At 45.5% G+C, this 15,418-nt stretch overlaps 1 protein-coding gene across 2 annotated transcripts in view; it reads left to right on the top strand.

Annotated features, from left to right (window-relative positions):
* The window catches only part of Fz2 (frizzled 2), a 123,352-nt gene that overhangs the window by 41,671 nt on the left and 66,263 nt on the right, over positions 1-15,418 (top strand). Inside the window, exon 1 of one of the 2 annotated variants that reach the window (XM_076805512.1) lies at positions 1,486-1,556. The exons of the other annotated variant lie outside the window; for it this stretch is intronic. Coding sequence (XP_076661627.1) covers positions 1,547-1,556 — 10 coding nt within the window. The 5' untranslated portion in view covers positions 1,486-1,546. Of the gene's footprint in view, positions 1-1,485; positions 1,557-15,418 lie in introns of those variants that run through there. 2 annotated transcript variants of the gene reach the window in all.

Raw genomic sequence — 15,418 nt, 5'->3', positions numbered from 1 at the left:
TCGTTGAAGAGGAAACACGTATTCTTTTACAGTTTTCGGTAAAGCAGCCAGTGTTCAAAATATTCTAAAAAGTATAATTTTTTTTACAACCCTGTAATAAAATGGCGGCGTCCCTACCGTCAAAAGGATCATACTCGTCATTGCATACTTTTTCATCTTCGTGCGGGATTTAATGCAACGGTAACAGCAAAGAAAAATTGCGATGTTTATGGAGATGTATTGAAGGTCAACAAGTGTCAACGTTGGTTCAAAAGGTTTGCTGCTCGTGATTATGATCTCTCTAAAGTTTGACTCTGGGAAGTTTTACCGCACCCCTCTAACTCACCGGATATTGCACCCTCTGACCTTTTCAGATCTCTGGAGCATTATTTAAGAAATGAAACATTCTGTAGAAGATGTTAGGAGGCACCTTGAGTCATATCCCCTAACTTCACTAACCCTGGATTTCTATAAGAGGGGGATTGAAACTTTGCAGGAAAGATGGCAAACTGTCCTTGATAATGATGGAGTCCTTGATGGATGGAAAAACTTGAATTTGCTACAAAGTTTGTTTTAGATTTCAAAATAATTGATTGCTTATGGGCGCCCCTAATATAATAGGATGAACGCGTTCGTTTCTTAGAAACGGACTAAATTGTTGAGCTCCCCTTACGTTGTGATCGTTCAAAGGTATGTGACCGCTTAGCGAGCAAGTGTTTTCAATTCGGCGGTGCTCGTGGGCGTGCAGTATGCGCCGGTGGGCAGGTTAAATATCGGAGCGAAGAATTTCCAGAGGTGCCGGTGTCACCCCCGTTTCCGCTCGGTCGATTTAAGCGCGTGTCTGTGGCGCCCCTGTACTCTCTATACAGTCCTCTCCGCCGTGCTACCAGGGTTCCAGCAGCCGTGCCGCGGGCGAATTTTTCCCATAATCGCTAGACGCCGTGGCAGCATTATAAAAAGCTGGAATTTACAAAGAGACACGCGCAGGAAAAAAAGTGAGAGAGAGAGAGAGAGAGAAAGAGGGAGGGAAAAAGAAAACTAGAAAAGGAGTGAAAGAGAGTACGAACGGGAAGGAAAGGGAGAGAGGGAAATCGGGCCGGGATGGTGGGCGCTGGTGGCGTGCCACGGTAAACCGGGACCCCGCGTCCATAATAAAGTCGTAACGCACTTCTCCCCGTAAATTCGACAGAATATTACGGTGCACAGCGGCGGGCCTGTTTCGTTCGCCGTAAAGTCGCGGCCGGTGATCACCGGGGATATTTATCGACGTGTCAGATCTCTTCGTAAACGCACACCCTCGTCCCCGTCCGGTTCACGCTGTATATCGACGCGTATTTATAAGAGAAACGCGTCGATACGCTCGTATCACGCGCGTCCGTGTATTCGCTTCCGTGGGGGGTCCAACCGTTCTCCCCTCCTCCCTTCCAACCCGATTCTCGTTTTTCCTCATTCTGGTTTTTCTAACCATCGCACCCCTCTCGTTTGCTTTTCCAGAACTGATGACTTGGACATCGACCAACGGACCTCGTGTTTAACTTGTCGTCAACCGCAGAGTGTAGCGTCGCTTATGGGAAAAGGTAAGTGCCACCTGCACTTACAACCTTGCCCTCCGACAGCTCCGTCGGAACGCACCCTGAACCGCTGTAATTGCTCTAACTTCTTTCCCTCGACTTCCTCCTATTGATTTTTCATTAATCTCGACTTGGACGGCCATCTTGAACTCTTCTTCGACCCCGTCCGACCGGTTTCAATTTTTAACGCTGTTGCAGTTGCCCGATGGCTTGTTAATTCGATTACGTCCTCATTCTTCACGAGTACTTCGAGATTTACTTACTAGATTGGTTACCTCGAGCTTCGTGCACCGTTCAGATCGAACCTGACGGTACGTCTCTATTTTTAATTACACCCTTTGCGATAAGGCAATATAAATTAATTTATTACAATCCGGCGGTAGAGCAATTTCCCTTTCAACTTTCGAACTGTTCGCGAGGGTTCAACGTACAATGAAATCGGCAGGGCGGAAATTCCTCAGAACGTACGAACGTCAGAAAAATAGTTAAAGTTTGATACGGTCCGTATACAAACCGTATATTTCCATTCGCCTCTAATTAGCCCATTATTTACCGCAATCAGCGTTCTACGCCGTTTCCACGACACGATATTCTCTGTAAATGTCGGTGCAAGACAGGAGCAAACAGCGATCGTTTCACGGTAATACCCATACACTTCATACTTTACGAGAGGAGGTGTAAACGTCGAAATACTCGCAGCCAGTAGTCCATATATGTTGCCGATCGTTATCATCGAATCGGAGTACCCAGCTTTATCGGCGAGCTCTTTTGTGCGGATTTCGTTTTGCGCGGATCGACCGAGTACTTACAACCCCATTCGTTTCCCATGCCGGCCGTGAAACGCGGATAACGAGTAATGACTTATATGCAAAGAAACAGTGCGTTCCCGGACTCCGGTTTTGCCCGCGCGCGGCGAGAAACAAAATGTCCGAGGCGCAACAAATCTCGCGCGATAAGGATCGTTATTAAGCCCGCGATACAATTGCTCGTTGCCGGGGCTCGCAAAAATCTGAAAGCCCCCCGGATAGAAGTTTTACAAGCGACCACATTTTACCGTACTTATGCCTCTCTCTCTCTCTCTCTCTCTCTGTCTTTCGCCCACGATTTTTACAGTTCCCCGTGAAACGCGCGGCACCGTTACGGAATAACGCACGGGACACCGGGAACGATCTCTATTTCATTGGTATGCGAAAGTCACGGTTGTTTCGACGCGAATATCGCGGTCACGTCACTTTGTCCTGTCCGAACAAAAGTGATCGTCGGCCCGCTTAAACCCGCATTTTTATACGGTCCGGTCGCGCCGGAACGAATGCGATAGAAAGAGAGAGAGAAAGAGGGGAAATAAAAACAGAGGGGGGGGGGGACGATGTCGAAAACTGGGAAGAGGGTGGAATTAAAGCAGCTTTTTCGGAGCGGATGCGACGAATGGCCACGGGATCTTGCCTCCTTTGCATAAAAATGGGGACGAATTAAAGCTCTTTTCAGGCACGAACTTTCGCCGGTGCGTGAATAGCGACATTGAGCGACGTCCCGCGAGGGGTGGCTCGCCTCATGGCGATTGGAATAATTTCAGGCGTCGTTTGTACCGCGCGCACGTCCACCACGCGTTCAAGTCTCCGAATACGAAATTCGGAGCTGCCGGGCGCGCGCTAACGCGTCGCGGCGCCATCGTCGAGCTCCCGGAACGGTAGGGTCCATCCTAAACGCCTATAATCATCGCTAAACTGCGTACCTCTGCGCACAAACAAAAGCTTTGCGAGTCAACTTTAAGATACGGGAGCTAAATGAAGACGCTCTGGTAATGCTCGAGTAAAGTTGGGTCCATTTTCACGCAGAGTTACAAACGATCCATCTACATTTTAGATTTCTGGTAACCAGTTCCGTGCAATTGGCTATTTTTCGACTGCGGGTTTTTGAAAATTGTCGTCGTCAATTGCTAGGCATAGGAGCCAAATAAAACTTTATCTTGCTCAATAGCTTTAAAATTGTCAGTTTTCTAATAAATGCATAAAATTCGCAGTCTAGCTGGATTCAATACAAGCAATTAATATCTATAGTCATAGACAGTGCATAAATATTTGATCATATGGGACCTGTGATAATGTAGTGTAAACAGATTTGGTAACTCAATACGTCAAGACTGATATGTAAATATAGGATAGTTTCATAAGTGGTAGATATAGTATTTGTCACAAATATTTTCTTATACAAATCATAAATATCATGTAAGCATATGTACACAGACTCACGAAAGTATTCGACCACCCTTTCAAACAGTATAACTTTTTTTAAATTGGACCATACGACCTGACTTTTTTTTAGCAATTAGAAGAATTGGTTTATCGAATGACGCGCGGAAAAGATTTTGAAAAAATTTCAATTGCTAAGAAGTACATGAGAAATTAGAAATGGCACTTTTTACAACTCTTTTATTTGAGCCTGTAATGAAATCTTAAAGTATGCGTTTTGTAGATCTAAGTTAGTTATACACATGCTGAAAATTTCATTGAAATCGATTAATATACACACGAGCTACAAGTAGTTAAAAGCGGTAAAAATCGTTTTCCTCGACTTTTGGTCAGTTTCTTCTTAAAATCCAGTTTCTATCTTTCGATGCGTGCCGTTCTTGTCTGCGTCAACCGATTTCGATAAAATTTTCAGTATGTGTATAACTAACATAGATCTACAAAAGACATATTTTAAATTTTCATTACAGGCTCAAATAAAACAGTTTCGGATAGTGCCATTTTTATTTGCTCTTACAATTCCTAGCAATTGCAATTTTTTCAAAATCTTCTTCGCATGTCATTCGGCAAACCAGTTCTTCTAATAGCTCAAAAAACGTCAGGTCGTTTGGTCCAGTTTAAAAAAAGTTATACTGTTTCAAAGGCCGCTCGAATACTTTCGTGAGCCAGCGTATGCATTCTGGTTTATGGACCTGCGAAGGTTCCAAGCCTCATAGTCTATGTAAAAACCGCACTGATCTAATATCTGGCAAACATATGAGCCACCACCACCAATAGAAACCACTACGTTCGATCCGGCGTATGCCACCATAAACTCGGCACGGTAACGGACGTTTACAACTTCCTGTCAGCAGATCCGATAAAGACAATCGCTGGGCAAAATCGAGGGCAGAATTTTCGCATGAAATCGAGTGATTCCTGTACTCCTGGCGGAGACGTATCGCGGATCGAGTCGTTTCGCGTGGTCGATCTGAAAATGGATGCGCGTCCCACTCGCGACTCGTTAAGAGAGCGCAGGGGAACGCGAGGGAATTATCGGGGAGACACGCCGAAGAAATCCGACTCCCCGTAGGCGGCTTTGCGGTGCTAAGACGTCGCCTACCTGTGGCCTGTGGCATTTATTAAATCTTATTCTGGCATCTTCTGCCCCGCCACCGGCTCGGGTTACCGCGGCCGTGAATCCGCGCCGTTCCCAACGGCGCATTCTAGACACGGGGCTCGATTTTGCTGTCTTTTGTTGCGCGATTTACGGGCTCTCACCCCCCACCCTTCCCTCTGTTCCTTCCCTCTCGTTCGCCACCTGCTACTTCCCGATCGAACAATATTCCGATTAAAGAGGAGAAGAGGAAGCTCGGCAGCCTTTTCGGTGGAAGTCCCCCCGCGAAAGCAGACCTTCGGGGGGGGGGATCGCGTTATTAAGTTCACCCCCGTGAAAAGTCCCCGAACGGAGGATCCGCCGGGGACTCGTCATAATTTACGCGAAACGACGAATTACCAGCAAGCAGAGGAGCCTGGAAGACGTATGAAATTGCACGGGTTTCCTCGGATGGAAATTACCGCGAGAGCCTGTTAAGCGTACCAGTGTCAGGAACGAGAGCCCCTCCTCGTGCGTCCCCTTATCGTCCTCTTAATATTAGTCTACCGGTCGGTACGCATACCTTCTGGGAAACTGAATTTCATTATCCCTGTTTGTTGCGATAGCGTCGATTATGAACGTTCTTTCTCAGGTAATTCTCGTTTGCTCGCCACCTGTTACCGTTCCAGATAGCGGATCTTCTCGTTTCGACGCGGCGAATGGTAAATTGTGGCCACTTTGTTCTGTATCTTCGATCCCCCGGATAAAGTTATTTATTTATGGACAGGACTGTTTAGAAACGTATATACGCGGGAAGGGTGGCTGAGGGAGCTTGATGGGAAGAGGAAATATTAAGAGGGAATTCATTACGGCCACTGGTATTGAGATGCGAGTGAAATTATTTATATATGGGCAGAACATTTTAGACAAGGATACACGTTGTAAAGCGAGAATTCCGCGTGTGGGAGTTTAATTAGGGAGGAGATTCTGCATACGCGAGATTCCCGGCCTTGAAATTATTTAACCACGCCGCCGCGCCGGTTACCTGCTCCGAAAACTGTTCTAAGTTCTCCGGTTCTGAACTGTCATGTCTCGACTAATGATAATTGTGAAGTGAAGTGAAGTATAATACTGTGTTATATTAATTTGATTTATTGGTGTCTAATATGTGGGAAACATGTTTTCGGTTTAGTCCGATTCGTAACTAAAAAAATCGTTAGAAAGAAATAATTTCCAAAGGCTTCGTCAACAGCTGGCTATTGAAAATATGATATAAATAAAATCAAATTGATAACGAAGAAACTTTACCATCATTTTTTAATAGAACGATTGAGTTTTCATCGATGGTACCTTGGAATACGATGCAATAAAAAAAATTGTTGGCCGTTCGACCTTGAAGTTCAAGGTCAAAGTTAATTTTGCGGCACCCTCCTTACATCAACATCCACCGAACCGAGATAGTCGCGACATACAATTTCTATACACCCTGTACAACATTCATACCATTATACACTACAAAAACGAAACAAACTTTTGGCCCAACCTAACAAAATGGCTGCTTGTCGCTAGATTGCGGACTTCACGCGTCTCAAACAGAGACGAGCACGAAAACTATAAATCGGTCGAAGTGTCCGAAGAATTTATAGACATTACAAAGCTTGACCCCTTGCACTACAATTCATTTTATGATTAGAATGATTAGAACTTCTTTGGTGCCTATAATCTCCTAGGAAAAATAGAAAATTTATATTCATTGTGTAATCACTTCTGTAATGGCTAAACATTGACTGCGATCAAATAGAATGTCATATACCAATTTAAAGGGAATTAATAATATACATACGGCAAGTGCCTATATTAATTATTCTCATTTTTAAAGCATAATGAACATTAAAACAGAGATACTACATTTTTTTCATTAAAATCAGTTAATATGCATTATGTAGCACTTTTATAATATTCATTGTGCTTTAAAAATAAGTACAATAAATATGGGCACAGTAAATTTCTACTGCCACAGTAATTGGATCCTTGACCCTATTTAGAAAATTCTGTTCGTCGTCTTCATCGCGAGTCTGACTGGTGATATTACAGTACAAGGGGTTAAACGTCTTCTTTTCAACTTAACGAACACTTCTGGGATTTTTCGACGTTGGTTTCCGCTTCTCCGGAGTTTTTTTACTTCGCGCGCGGTTCCGCGTTCATAAGCTCGTGGTGGCTGCGAAAGGATAGCCAAGAGTGGCCGGGGAAGCTCTAGACTCTAGATCCTCCCGGAGGCAGATTACGACTTCCTGCGACATCCTATCTCCTCGGGTTGTATGCGCTCTATCGTGAACACGTCGGGCGTACGTGTTGGTGACCGAATCCGGCGCAGCCGGGTGGTCGGGACTAACAGATAACGCGGTCATATCGGTGCAACGAGGAGCGGAACGCGATCCAGGTGCATACACAACGAGCGGGACACTCTCTCCACCACCATCTCCTTCCACGTACACGAAGAATAGAGAGGCTCAATGTTTTTAAGCTCTCCATTGTAACGGTTTAACCGCTCGTTCCCGCGGCGTCGTTCGTTATCTGCTTATGGTTGGCGATACGTTACGAAAGCGTTCCACCGACGCGGAGATGGCGCGCGTTTTATTCTGTACCGATGAAGAAAAGCTTGGGTGGTGGTCGCGAGGAGGGGGAGGGGGAAGAAAAATTCTTCAGATATACACGTCGGGGTCCGCGCGGCAACGGAGTTACCGTTTCGAAACGCGTTGCGTCGTCGTCTTTGAAAGTCTCCAGCAAGTAGCTCCCAGCCGAGTCATCCTCGCCTCCCTCGGAGCCCCGACACCGTTCGGAGAAAGAGGAGAGAAGAGAGAGAGAGAGAGAGAGAGAGAGAGGGAGAAAGGAGAAAAGAGGATGACTTAAATGACCGATAGACCGGCGCTGCGGGGTTCCGTTCAGGGGTCCCGACCAGTTTCTGGACACCATTTCTCCTGCTCGCCGGCCGAAAAAAGACGCTGTTACGCCGCGTATTTCACTCGGAATGGACTTGTTTCGTTGCGGAGCGTCCCGGGCGCAGCTTCCTCCCCATTGTTTGCCACGCGAGGGAACGCGCGCGTTTCACAGAAGTTTGCAAACACCATGGCCGCGCCGGCCAACCTACCAGCTCTCCTCCGCACAATGATGATCGACGAGGATCGTTCTCGTCGTCCGCGCGTCCGAGCGGACGGACGGATACGTGGGCACCGGCCGGTTATCCGTGGGATCTGGCCCGCTCGTGTATTGACAGCTAACACAGGCCCGGGAATAAATTATGAAAATAAATCGTCACCCGGCGCAGATGGATTATCTATCGGGAACACGGCTGACACGCTCTGCGTGCCATCATCTCTCCGTTTTTATCTCGAGAATTTTTTGAAGGATGATGAACCACGCTGCGTGGGGCGAGCTTGAAAGGTACAAAGCTCTTTTAGACAAAAGACTGACGCCGGAGAATTATTCTTCCATGTTTACCGACGTAACGCCTTGACCACCGCGTGTACGAGTGACACATCTTCCGTCGAGCATTAATATGTATGATAAAATGTGAGACGGAATAAATTCGAGGTCCATGAACAGGGGACACGGGGTCCCCGACAATGCCGGGCTTCGTTTTATTGTAGAGAGGGTTCTAACCCTACGGCTATTGTGCCGGGGTTGCCGGGGCTTCCGAGGTGTTAATGGAATTATCATTTTTATTCATCGCATGTCGGTGCATTGAAAATTATAATTACTTTGGTGACGACTTTGTGGTCTTTCTCACGTTTCAACGATGGTTCACGGTCCACCAAGCCCCGTTTTATTTGCGTCTGCTTAATCCCTTTGTCTCCTAATTTCTTCTTCTTTAAACTTCCCGGAACGAATGTCCACATGGGGACACTAGGAACATGAGAATTGTGATCCCTGAAGTTGCAAATATATAATTTTATAATGAACAGAAGATCAGTACACAAAAATGTTTTCTCTAGAACTCAATGGAATTGAAACAAACGTTCAATTTCGGATGAAGTTCATATGGGAATATTCCGTCCTAGAGAATACCATGCGAACGCCTTAATACTAAAGTGGACGAACATAAAAAGAATAAAAAAGAATAATACCATTTTACCCATGAAAAGCAATTATCTGGTTCCCGTAAGACGTCGTTCAGGCTTTCATAAATTAACCTGCGAAAACTCAGATTTCCATGCAGATCCGATGAATCAAAATGGCCCCGATCGAGTAGGAAGCGTCTAGTACCCTGAGGAAAGTGATGAAACGCAGTGAAAGCGAAGAGCGTTCTGTAATACGGGGAATTTTCATCCATGCAGTAAATCCGCGTACAAGGGCCGCAATAATGTTGTATCGTAAGGCTGTAAAAACGAAGATGGTAGAATCGTGATCCGGGAAAGCTTGAAATCGCAGGATATTCGACAGCTAGAAGCGGCCGTCATTCGCACGACGACTCATAATGGCAGGAAGGAGGCCGTGGGCGCGTGGGAGTTTGATTAGAACCGCGATTCGCGGGATCGGTGAACCCCGACGAACGAGCACAAACTCCGTGGAAACGAGCGTGTAATTCGCGACGATCGATCCCGGGGCTTGCTTGGCCGGTAAGCTAATTTCACGTCGAATAAAAGCGCCTAATGCCACCGAAGGGAAAATCCGTTTAGCTCTCCTCCGGGCCCGGGGCTTCTCAAGATAAATTGGTTTCGGGGGATTTCTAAAGCAGGTCCTACGGCGCAGGAAGTTCGAGGGTGCCAGCAGAGCCAGGATCCTTTTGTGACCGGGGGGCCCTCCCTCGAGAATGTCCTGGCGACGACGGAGACAGTCGCTGGAACACCGTTCAATGTCAAACCGTGACCCAACAATGGTTACGGAAGACACTGGCTCGGTCTGTTCCGCAGGGGTGCCTTTAACTTCTTCCAGCCCGCTGACAAAAACCGATATTTCCGACCTGCTGCTGGTGGACAGCGGTTTTCTGAGGACTTCATCCCAGATGGACGTTCTGTCGCGCCGTTCAAAGGAACACGGGAAAATATTGTACTCTCCCCCCTCCCCCCGCTTCGACCTGCAACCTTTTTTGCGAATGGGTGCAGCGGTTTCTGTGCAGGAGGCCTCTACAGGCGGATTCTCCACACTTTGTTCGGTACTCATCGTTTTCTGCGTTAGCCTCCATTCTTCGAGCTAAGCGGCGATGCTATTTTCGTCTCCTAATTTGATACTTTGCTTCAACACGTTCACTGATTGCAAAAATTTTCAACAGACTCGAAAGAGTTTAATTAATGACACCGAAACTGGAAAGACAAAATTTTGATCACACTGGTTACTCCTTTAGCCCTTCTACATCCTTCACATCTAAATCCAATTTAATCTACTCGCCATAATAAAAATTAATTTATTAGGCTTTGTCAAACCATTCATTCATTCGAAGCATTCCACAGTCCTCATTGCTGTGTTGTATAATTAAATACAGCTTGCTTGAACAAAGTTTCACTCCTTAACGCGTTGACTGCCGTGCAAGGAATGAACATAAAAATAAATATTTATGTGAATATATTCAATACATCTGTGATTAGGATACACAGAACGCAAGAAGGTTGGAACAGTACTCAGTGTCATACATTTTTATGTTTCATTCCAGTAAATAAATTAGTTTAGTTTCATGTATGTACATCAGGCAAATTGAATGATTTCTAACATTGTACAGTGAATTCTCGATATATGTCAACAAACAGTGGTCTTGCCAGCGTCACGTATCGTCTAGAAGACATACCCGATTATGTTTACCCTCCTCGACGTCCGAGGTGGTGGGGATAATTCCGCGACGTTTATCATGCAGGCCTTGACGACATACATAGAGAAATCACTGTACACGTTACGGAAATTTCCAAACAAATCTTATATTGTCTCCAGCAGTCCGCGGAAGGGACATTCGCGATTGAATTTGCGTGTTGATGGAAAGCAAGTCGGCAAGGTAGCAATTACTTAAACAGTAGCAGAGGGTTAAACAAGGGCGGAGAAGTTGGTCTCGCGAAGTTGCACGGAAATTTGGTCGCCGTGCGACTTCTTTTTTTGCACGGCCTCGTCCGGGCGGATCGTTTGCGTAACTTCTCGGGCTTCTGCCCGGCACCGAGGACGAAAAGTATCGCCATAAAGGCGTTATTATGGAAACTTTCGCTTTGACGCCTACCCTCGGTCCGGCGGCGCCACCCCTGCGCGTCCCGCCCGGTTCGATGAGAAAGAACGTAATTGAATCGGTCGGAACGACTGCGGGCCACAATGAACTCCGCGGGGAAAATCCAGTAGACGCGATATCGTCGGGGAATCGATGGGAAACGAAGAAAAGTTTGAACTTTTCACGGGGATCGGGTCTCTCCTCCGTTTCCTTCGTCCTCTCCGTCTCTCTCGCTCTTGCTCTCTTGAATTATTCGTCGCGCGGAAAGCAAAAGTCTCGCCTCTCACGGTCCGCGGGCCATTCGGCCGAAGGAAAAAATCGCTTTTTAGCGGTCGGTAAGTCCATTCGTGCCAGTGACTCTTAAAATTTAAGTTCGACGACGGATTCCGAGCGCGGCCATTGTTGCCGGAACAACGGCGAAATTCTTCGCCTTTCACCCCCTCCACCACCCTTCGATCCGTCTGCTCGGTCTCGGCGCGAGAACTTGCCGCCATTGTGCGGAATCTTTCCCCCGTTAATTAATATCGCTCTCGATAAATCGTATCGAGGACGGCGCGAAGACGGGGCTCCGCATAGTTTTCCGAAATCCGGGCCTCCAGTTATAATAGTCTGGAGTTAATGAACCTTGCTGGGTTTAACCTCCTGAGGGAACTTTACGCGAGACTGTTTATCGCGCTGTGTAATCGCCGAACTTATTGCGCGAATTCTCTGCTCGCGTTACTATACTATTTGCTCGCAATAAACCCTCTGCCTCCTGCTATATTTTTCATAATAACAATCGAGTCTCGTGTCATCAGAAAATCCGCCAATCGTTTCAATTACTGAATTCAATACCAAACATTCCCAGTATTGAGAAACGAAACGAGTTCGATTACGTTCGTGTTCTCATTTAGCCCCGTCGTTTTGGTGGCATGATTAGTGAAGATTACAACAAATGAATTGTGACACGAATTAGTATGTACAGAGGAAACATTGAGGAATGTACAAGTCGTACGTTTATTCCAATTTCATGCATGCACATCGTCAATTTTTGGCCTACTTCTCACGCTTATATTACCAAATACCTGTATAATCTCGTCAGCTCATGACCAGCGCGGGTTAGATTGAACCTTCCTCTTTCGAATGAGCCCTTTCCCAGCGAAAAATATTCTCATATAAGGACGAAAAGTTGAGGAACGTGAAACCATTTTTCGTCTATTTTTGTCGGTAACGTGGTCACTCTACCTTATCGCGAATCTCTTGGCTCTTAAGCAGGAGGGTTAATAAACATCGTTAACTTCGCGGCGGACGGGATTCGCGAGCAATATACCCTCCGCGTCCCCGATTCGTCGCGTATTCCAGTCGAAGGATTATAATGGACCACCTTGCGCGTGCACGGAATTACAGTCATCGTCATTGTGGCGGTCCTTACGTTGGGGTGACGCGAGATCGTAATCAGAACCAATCCTCCGTCGTTCGTCATTCCTATGCACCGCTGCTGCCTGGCTGACTTGGCTTGGCTGACTGGATGACTGGGCTGGCTGCCTCTCTCCTTCACCGGGGAGAAAAGAGCTACCCTCCGCTTTTCCCGGCTATTGCGGGAGCGCCGAGGGAAAGTGTCCGTGGCCCCAAGGGCTCGAACCTCCCTTCGTGCGAGGAGACGCCGAGGACACCGGGGTTTACTAGGGGGGACAGCCTCGACGAGCCGAGAACACCGGATAGACGAGAGTTTTCGTGATATTATTCGACGTTTTTATTTCAGAATGGCTCGTTTCTGTCTTCCCTTCGCGCTCGTTCGCTTTGAATATTTTTCCCCGTTCGCATGGGAACTGTTAACCACCCTACGCCATCCAATCGCCGACTGTGATTGCGAATTTCTATACTCTCCCCCGTAAAATTAGAAGCAATCCGAAAATTGTGAGAACGGAAGTTCGCGAATATCACTGGACTTCGCCATTAACGCTAGGTTTACGTCAAAATAACGGGCTCTAATATTTTTAATCTACAATTATTAAGATTCTGAACATACATCCATGAGGAATTATTCAACAATTTTATTTCTTTGTTATTTTTATAAATTAAGAGTCACTTTTAGTGCTCCGTAAACCTAGTGTTAAGAAAAACTGAACAAATTTTGAGATTTTTCACGTTTACTCGGATACTGTTGCGGAACCATTATTGCGCATTTGTACATTTTCCGTGTGAAATCAGAAATAATTAACGATAGAAACTCAGCAATATTGCTCCATCTTAATTGCAATCAGGAAAAATTCGCAAATTGCTGATCGCTAAACTGCGGACCTTTATGCAAAATAAAAATCTTCTGCCTGAATTGCAACAGACTGGAGTGAAGTAGAAATTTATTTTCTTCCGTAATATGTTTTGATAGTTTGAAAATAATGTAACAGTATTTTAAGATTTTTCTAGATTGATGAATTTAGATAGTTTTTAAATGCATAAAATCGGCAGTCTACTGATCACAGAGATGTGAACGGTTGTCTTGCATCTTATTTCCACAATTATATAATTTCAAAAATTTTGATGCACGTGTGTCGAGAACGATTGAACATTGTTGATAGTGGCAGCACATTTTGAACGTTATAGAGCAAGATCGATGGTGAAAGTAGATAAACACGTAGGGTGGGTCGTTCACGGACCGTTATGGTGCTAAAGCTGTCTCGAATTATAAGTCGTGGAATGATGAATCCTTCGAGAGGAGGACAAACATTTCTTTATCTTTCGTACGTCATTCGAAAGTTTTATCCAAACAGAAATGGCTGCTCGGTCGTGTTTGAGATGAGTCACCCACGAGCACCGGCGAAAACAGTTACAAAAACCTTTGTCGCAAACTTCATACTTTATTGGAGGACCCCGGCATTTTTTACCGCGAACACTTACCCCGCCGTTTCAAAGCGATTCAAAGACTCGGCCAGGAGAGCAACCGAATGGCCCGATTTTTATTGTCCCGATGTGGTCTATAAAACCAGGCTTTCCGAGTCAGTGATTCAGGCCTCATTTGCCGGCGACTGCGCCGCGAAGTAGCCTCGCTACGTTTTAGAAAAAGAAAAGAACGGGAAACGCGGGTAAATAGTCGGAAAATTTACGATAACGCTGTTACGTTCTACGATCTCCAACTACTCAGAGTGTGCCAAAGATTTTTTCGAAAGATACGAGGCGATTTAAAGAAAGGTACTCGGCAAAACAAATAGAAAATGTCCCGTGATGGATCCGGAAAGTAATCCGGAGATAAGGCGAAACAAAGCCGAATGTTTACCTCGAGTTTGACTTTTACTCTCAATATCCCACTTTATACATCGTAAATCACCGAAATCACTGATCCCAGATAAAGCTCTCCATCGAACGCCTGTGCCTAACGACCACCCATAAGCGCTCTGAAATCGTCCCAGAAGCGGCTACTATGTTTCATACTCGACACATTTCTCCTGTTAGGAATTAATTTTTAAAAATTTATGCACTAGAACTAGAACTAGAACTTTCTAATGAACTAGAAAGGGGTTTAGAAAGAGGAAGACGAAGCGAAGACTGTTTAGGAGAAGCTACTCACAAATCAGTATTTCCTTATTCTGAAAATATGATGTCACACAGTCCCCCGAGTCGGAACTCAAATTTGGAATTGCTTTAGTTCGTCGAACATGAAACATTCCATTTTATTTCCGTTTTTGAACGTGTCTGTCGGAGACGATCCGCTTCTACACCCAACAACGACATTGGTTGTCCTAATGAACCAACTGCTGGCAATTTGACACACTTCTCAGTACCTACAAAGTATACAGGGTGAGGCACTAACTACTAACTAACTATTAACTAAACGTAGCAATGACAAATAAACACTTCTGGACGATATCGCAGGACATGAATATAAGAATGGTAAGATTCATAGCCGTCACGAGAGATAAAAACCTGATAAATTATTTTGTCGAATGACCTTCGCTGACCTTCAAAGACCTTCAAAGACCTTAATGTTGCACCTCGTTGGATTCGTCTGAGTAGCCGCTATCAGTAAACAGGTACCAAAACATAGCATTAAAAAAACAAAGGTGACCTTCACATCTCTAAAGCGACTTCACCTAGGAAAAAATTAACGCCATATTACTCTGTTGTCCCATGCATCTTTTCTTCCGCAAACTTTTCTGCCACTATCATACTTACAGAGTTATCGTAGGTGGCAATAGTTAGTGCCTCACCTTGTACACTGTGCCCTGTATGTCGATTTGTGAACGAATTGCTTTATCTTATTTTATCTTTCTCAATCCCCTAGCGTAGAGGATTGACAGTTATTTATCTTTCCATCATGATTTCTCGATTCCGTGCCGAATTGGCGACCAAGAGACAAATTAGATTGGAAGAAGGACGAGCGGAGAGGGAA

The sequence above is a fragment of the Halictus rubicundus genome, chromosome 2 (assembly GCF_050948215.1).
Source record: "Halictus rubicundus isolate RS-2024b chromosome 2, iyHalRubi1_principal, whole genome shotgun sequence".
NCBI lineage: Eukaryota > Metazoa > Arthropoda > Insecta > Hymenoptera > Halictidae > Halictus > Halictus rubicundus.
This window is presented reverse-complemented; position numbering and strand designations above follow the sequence as displayed.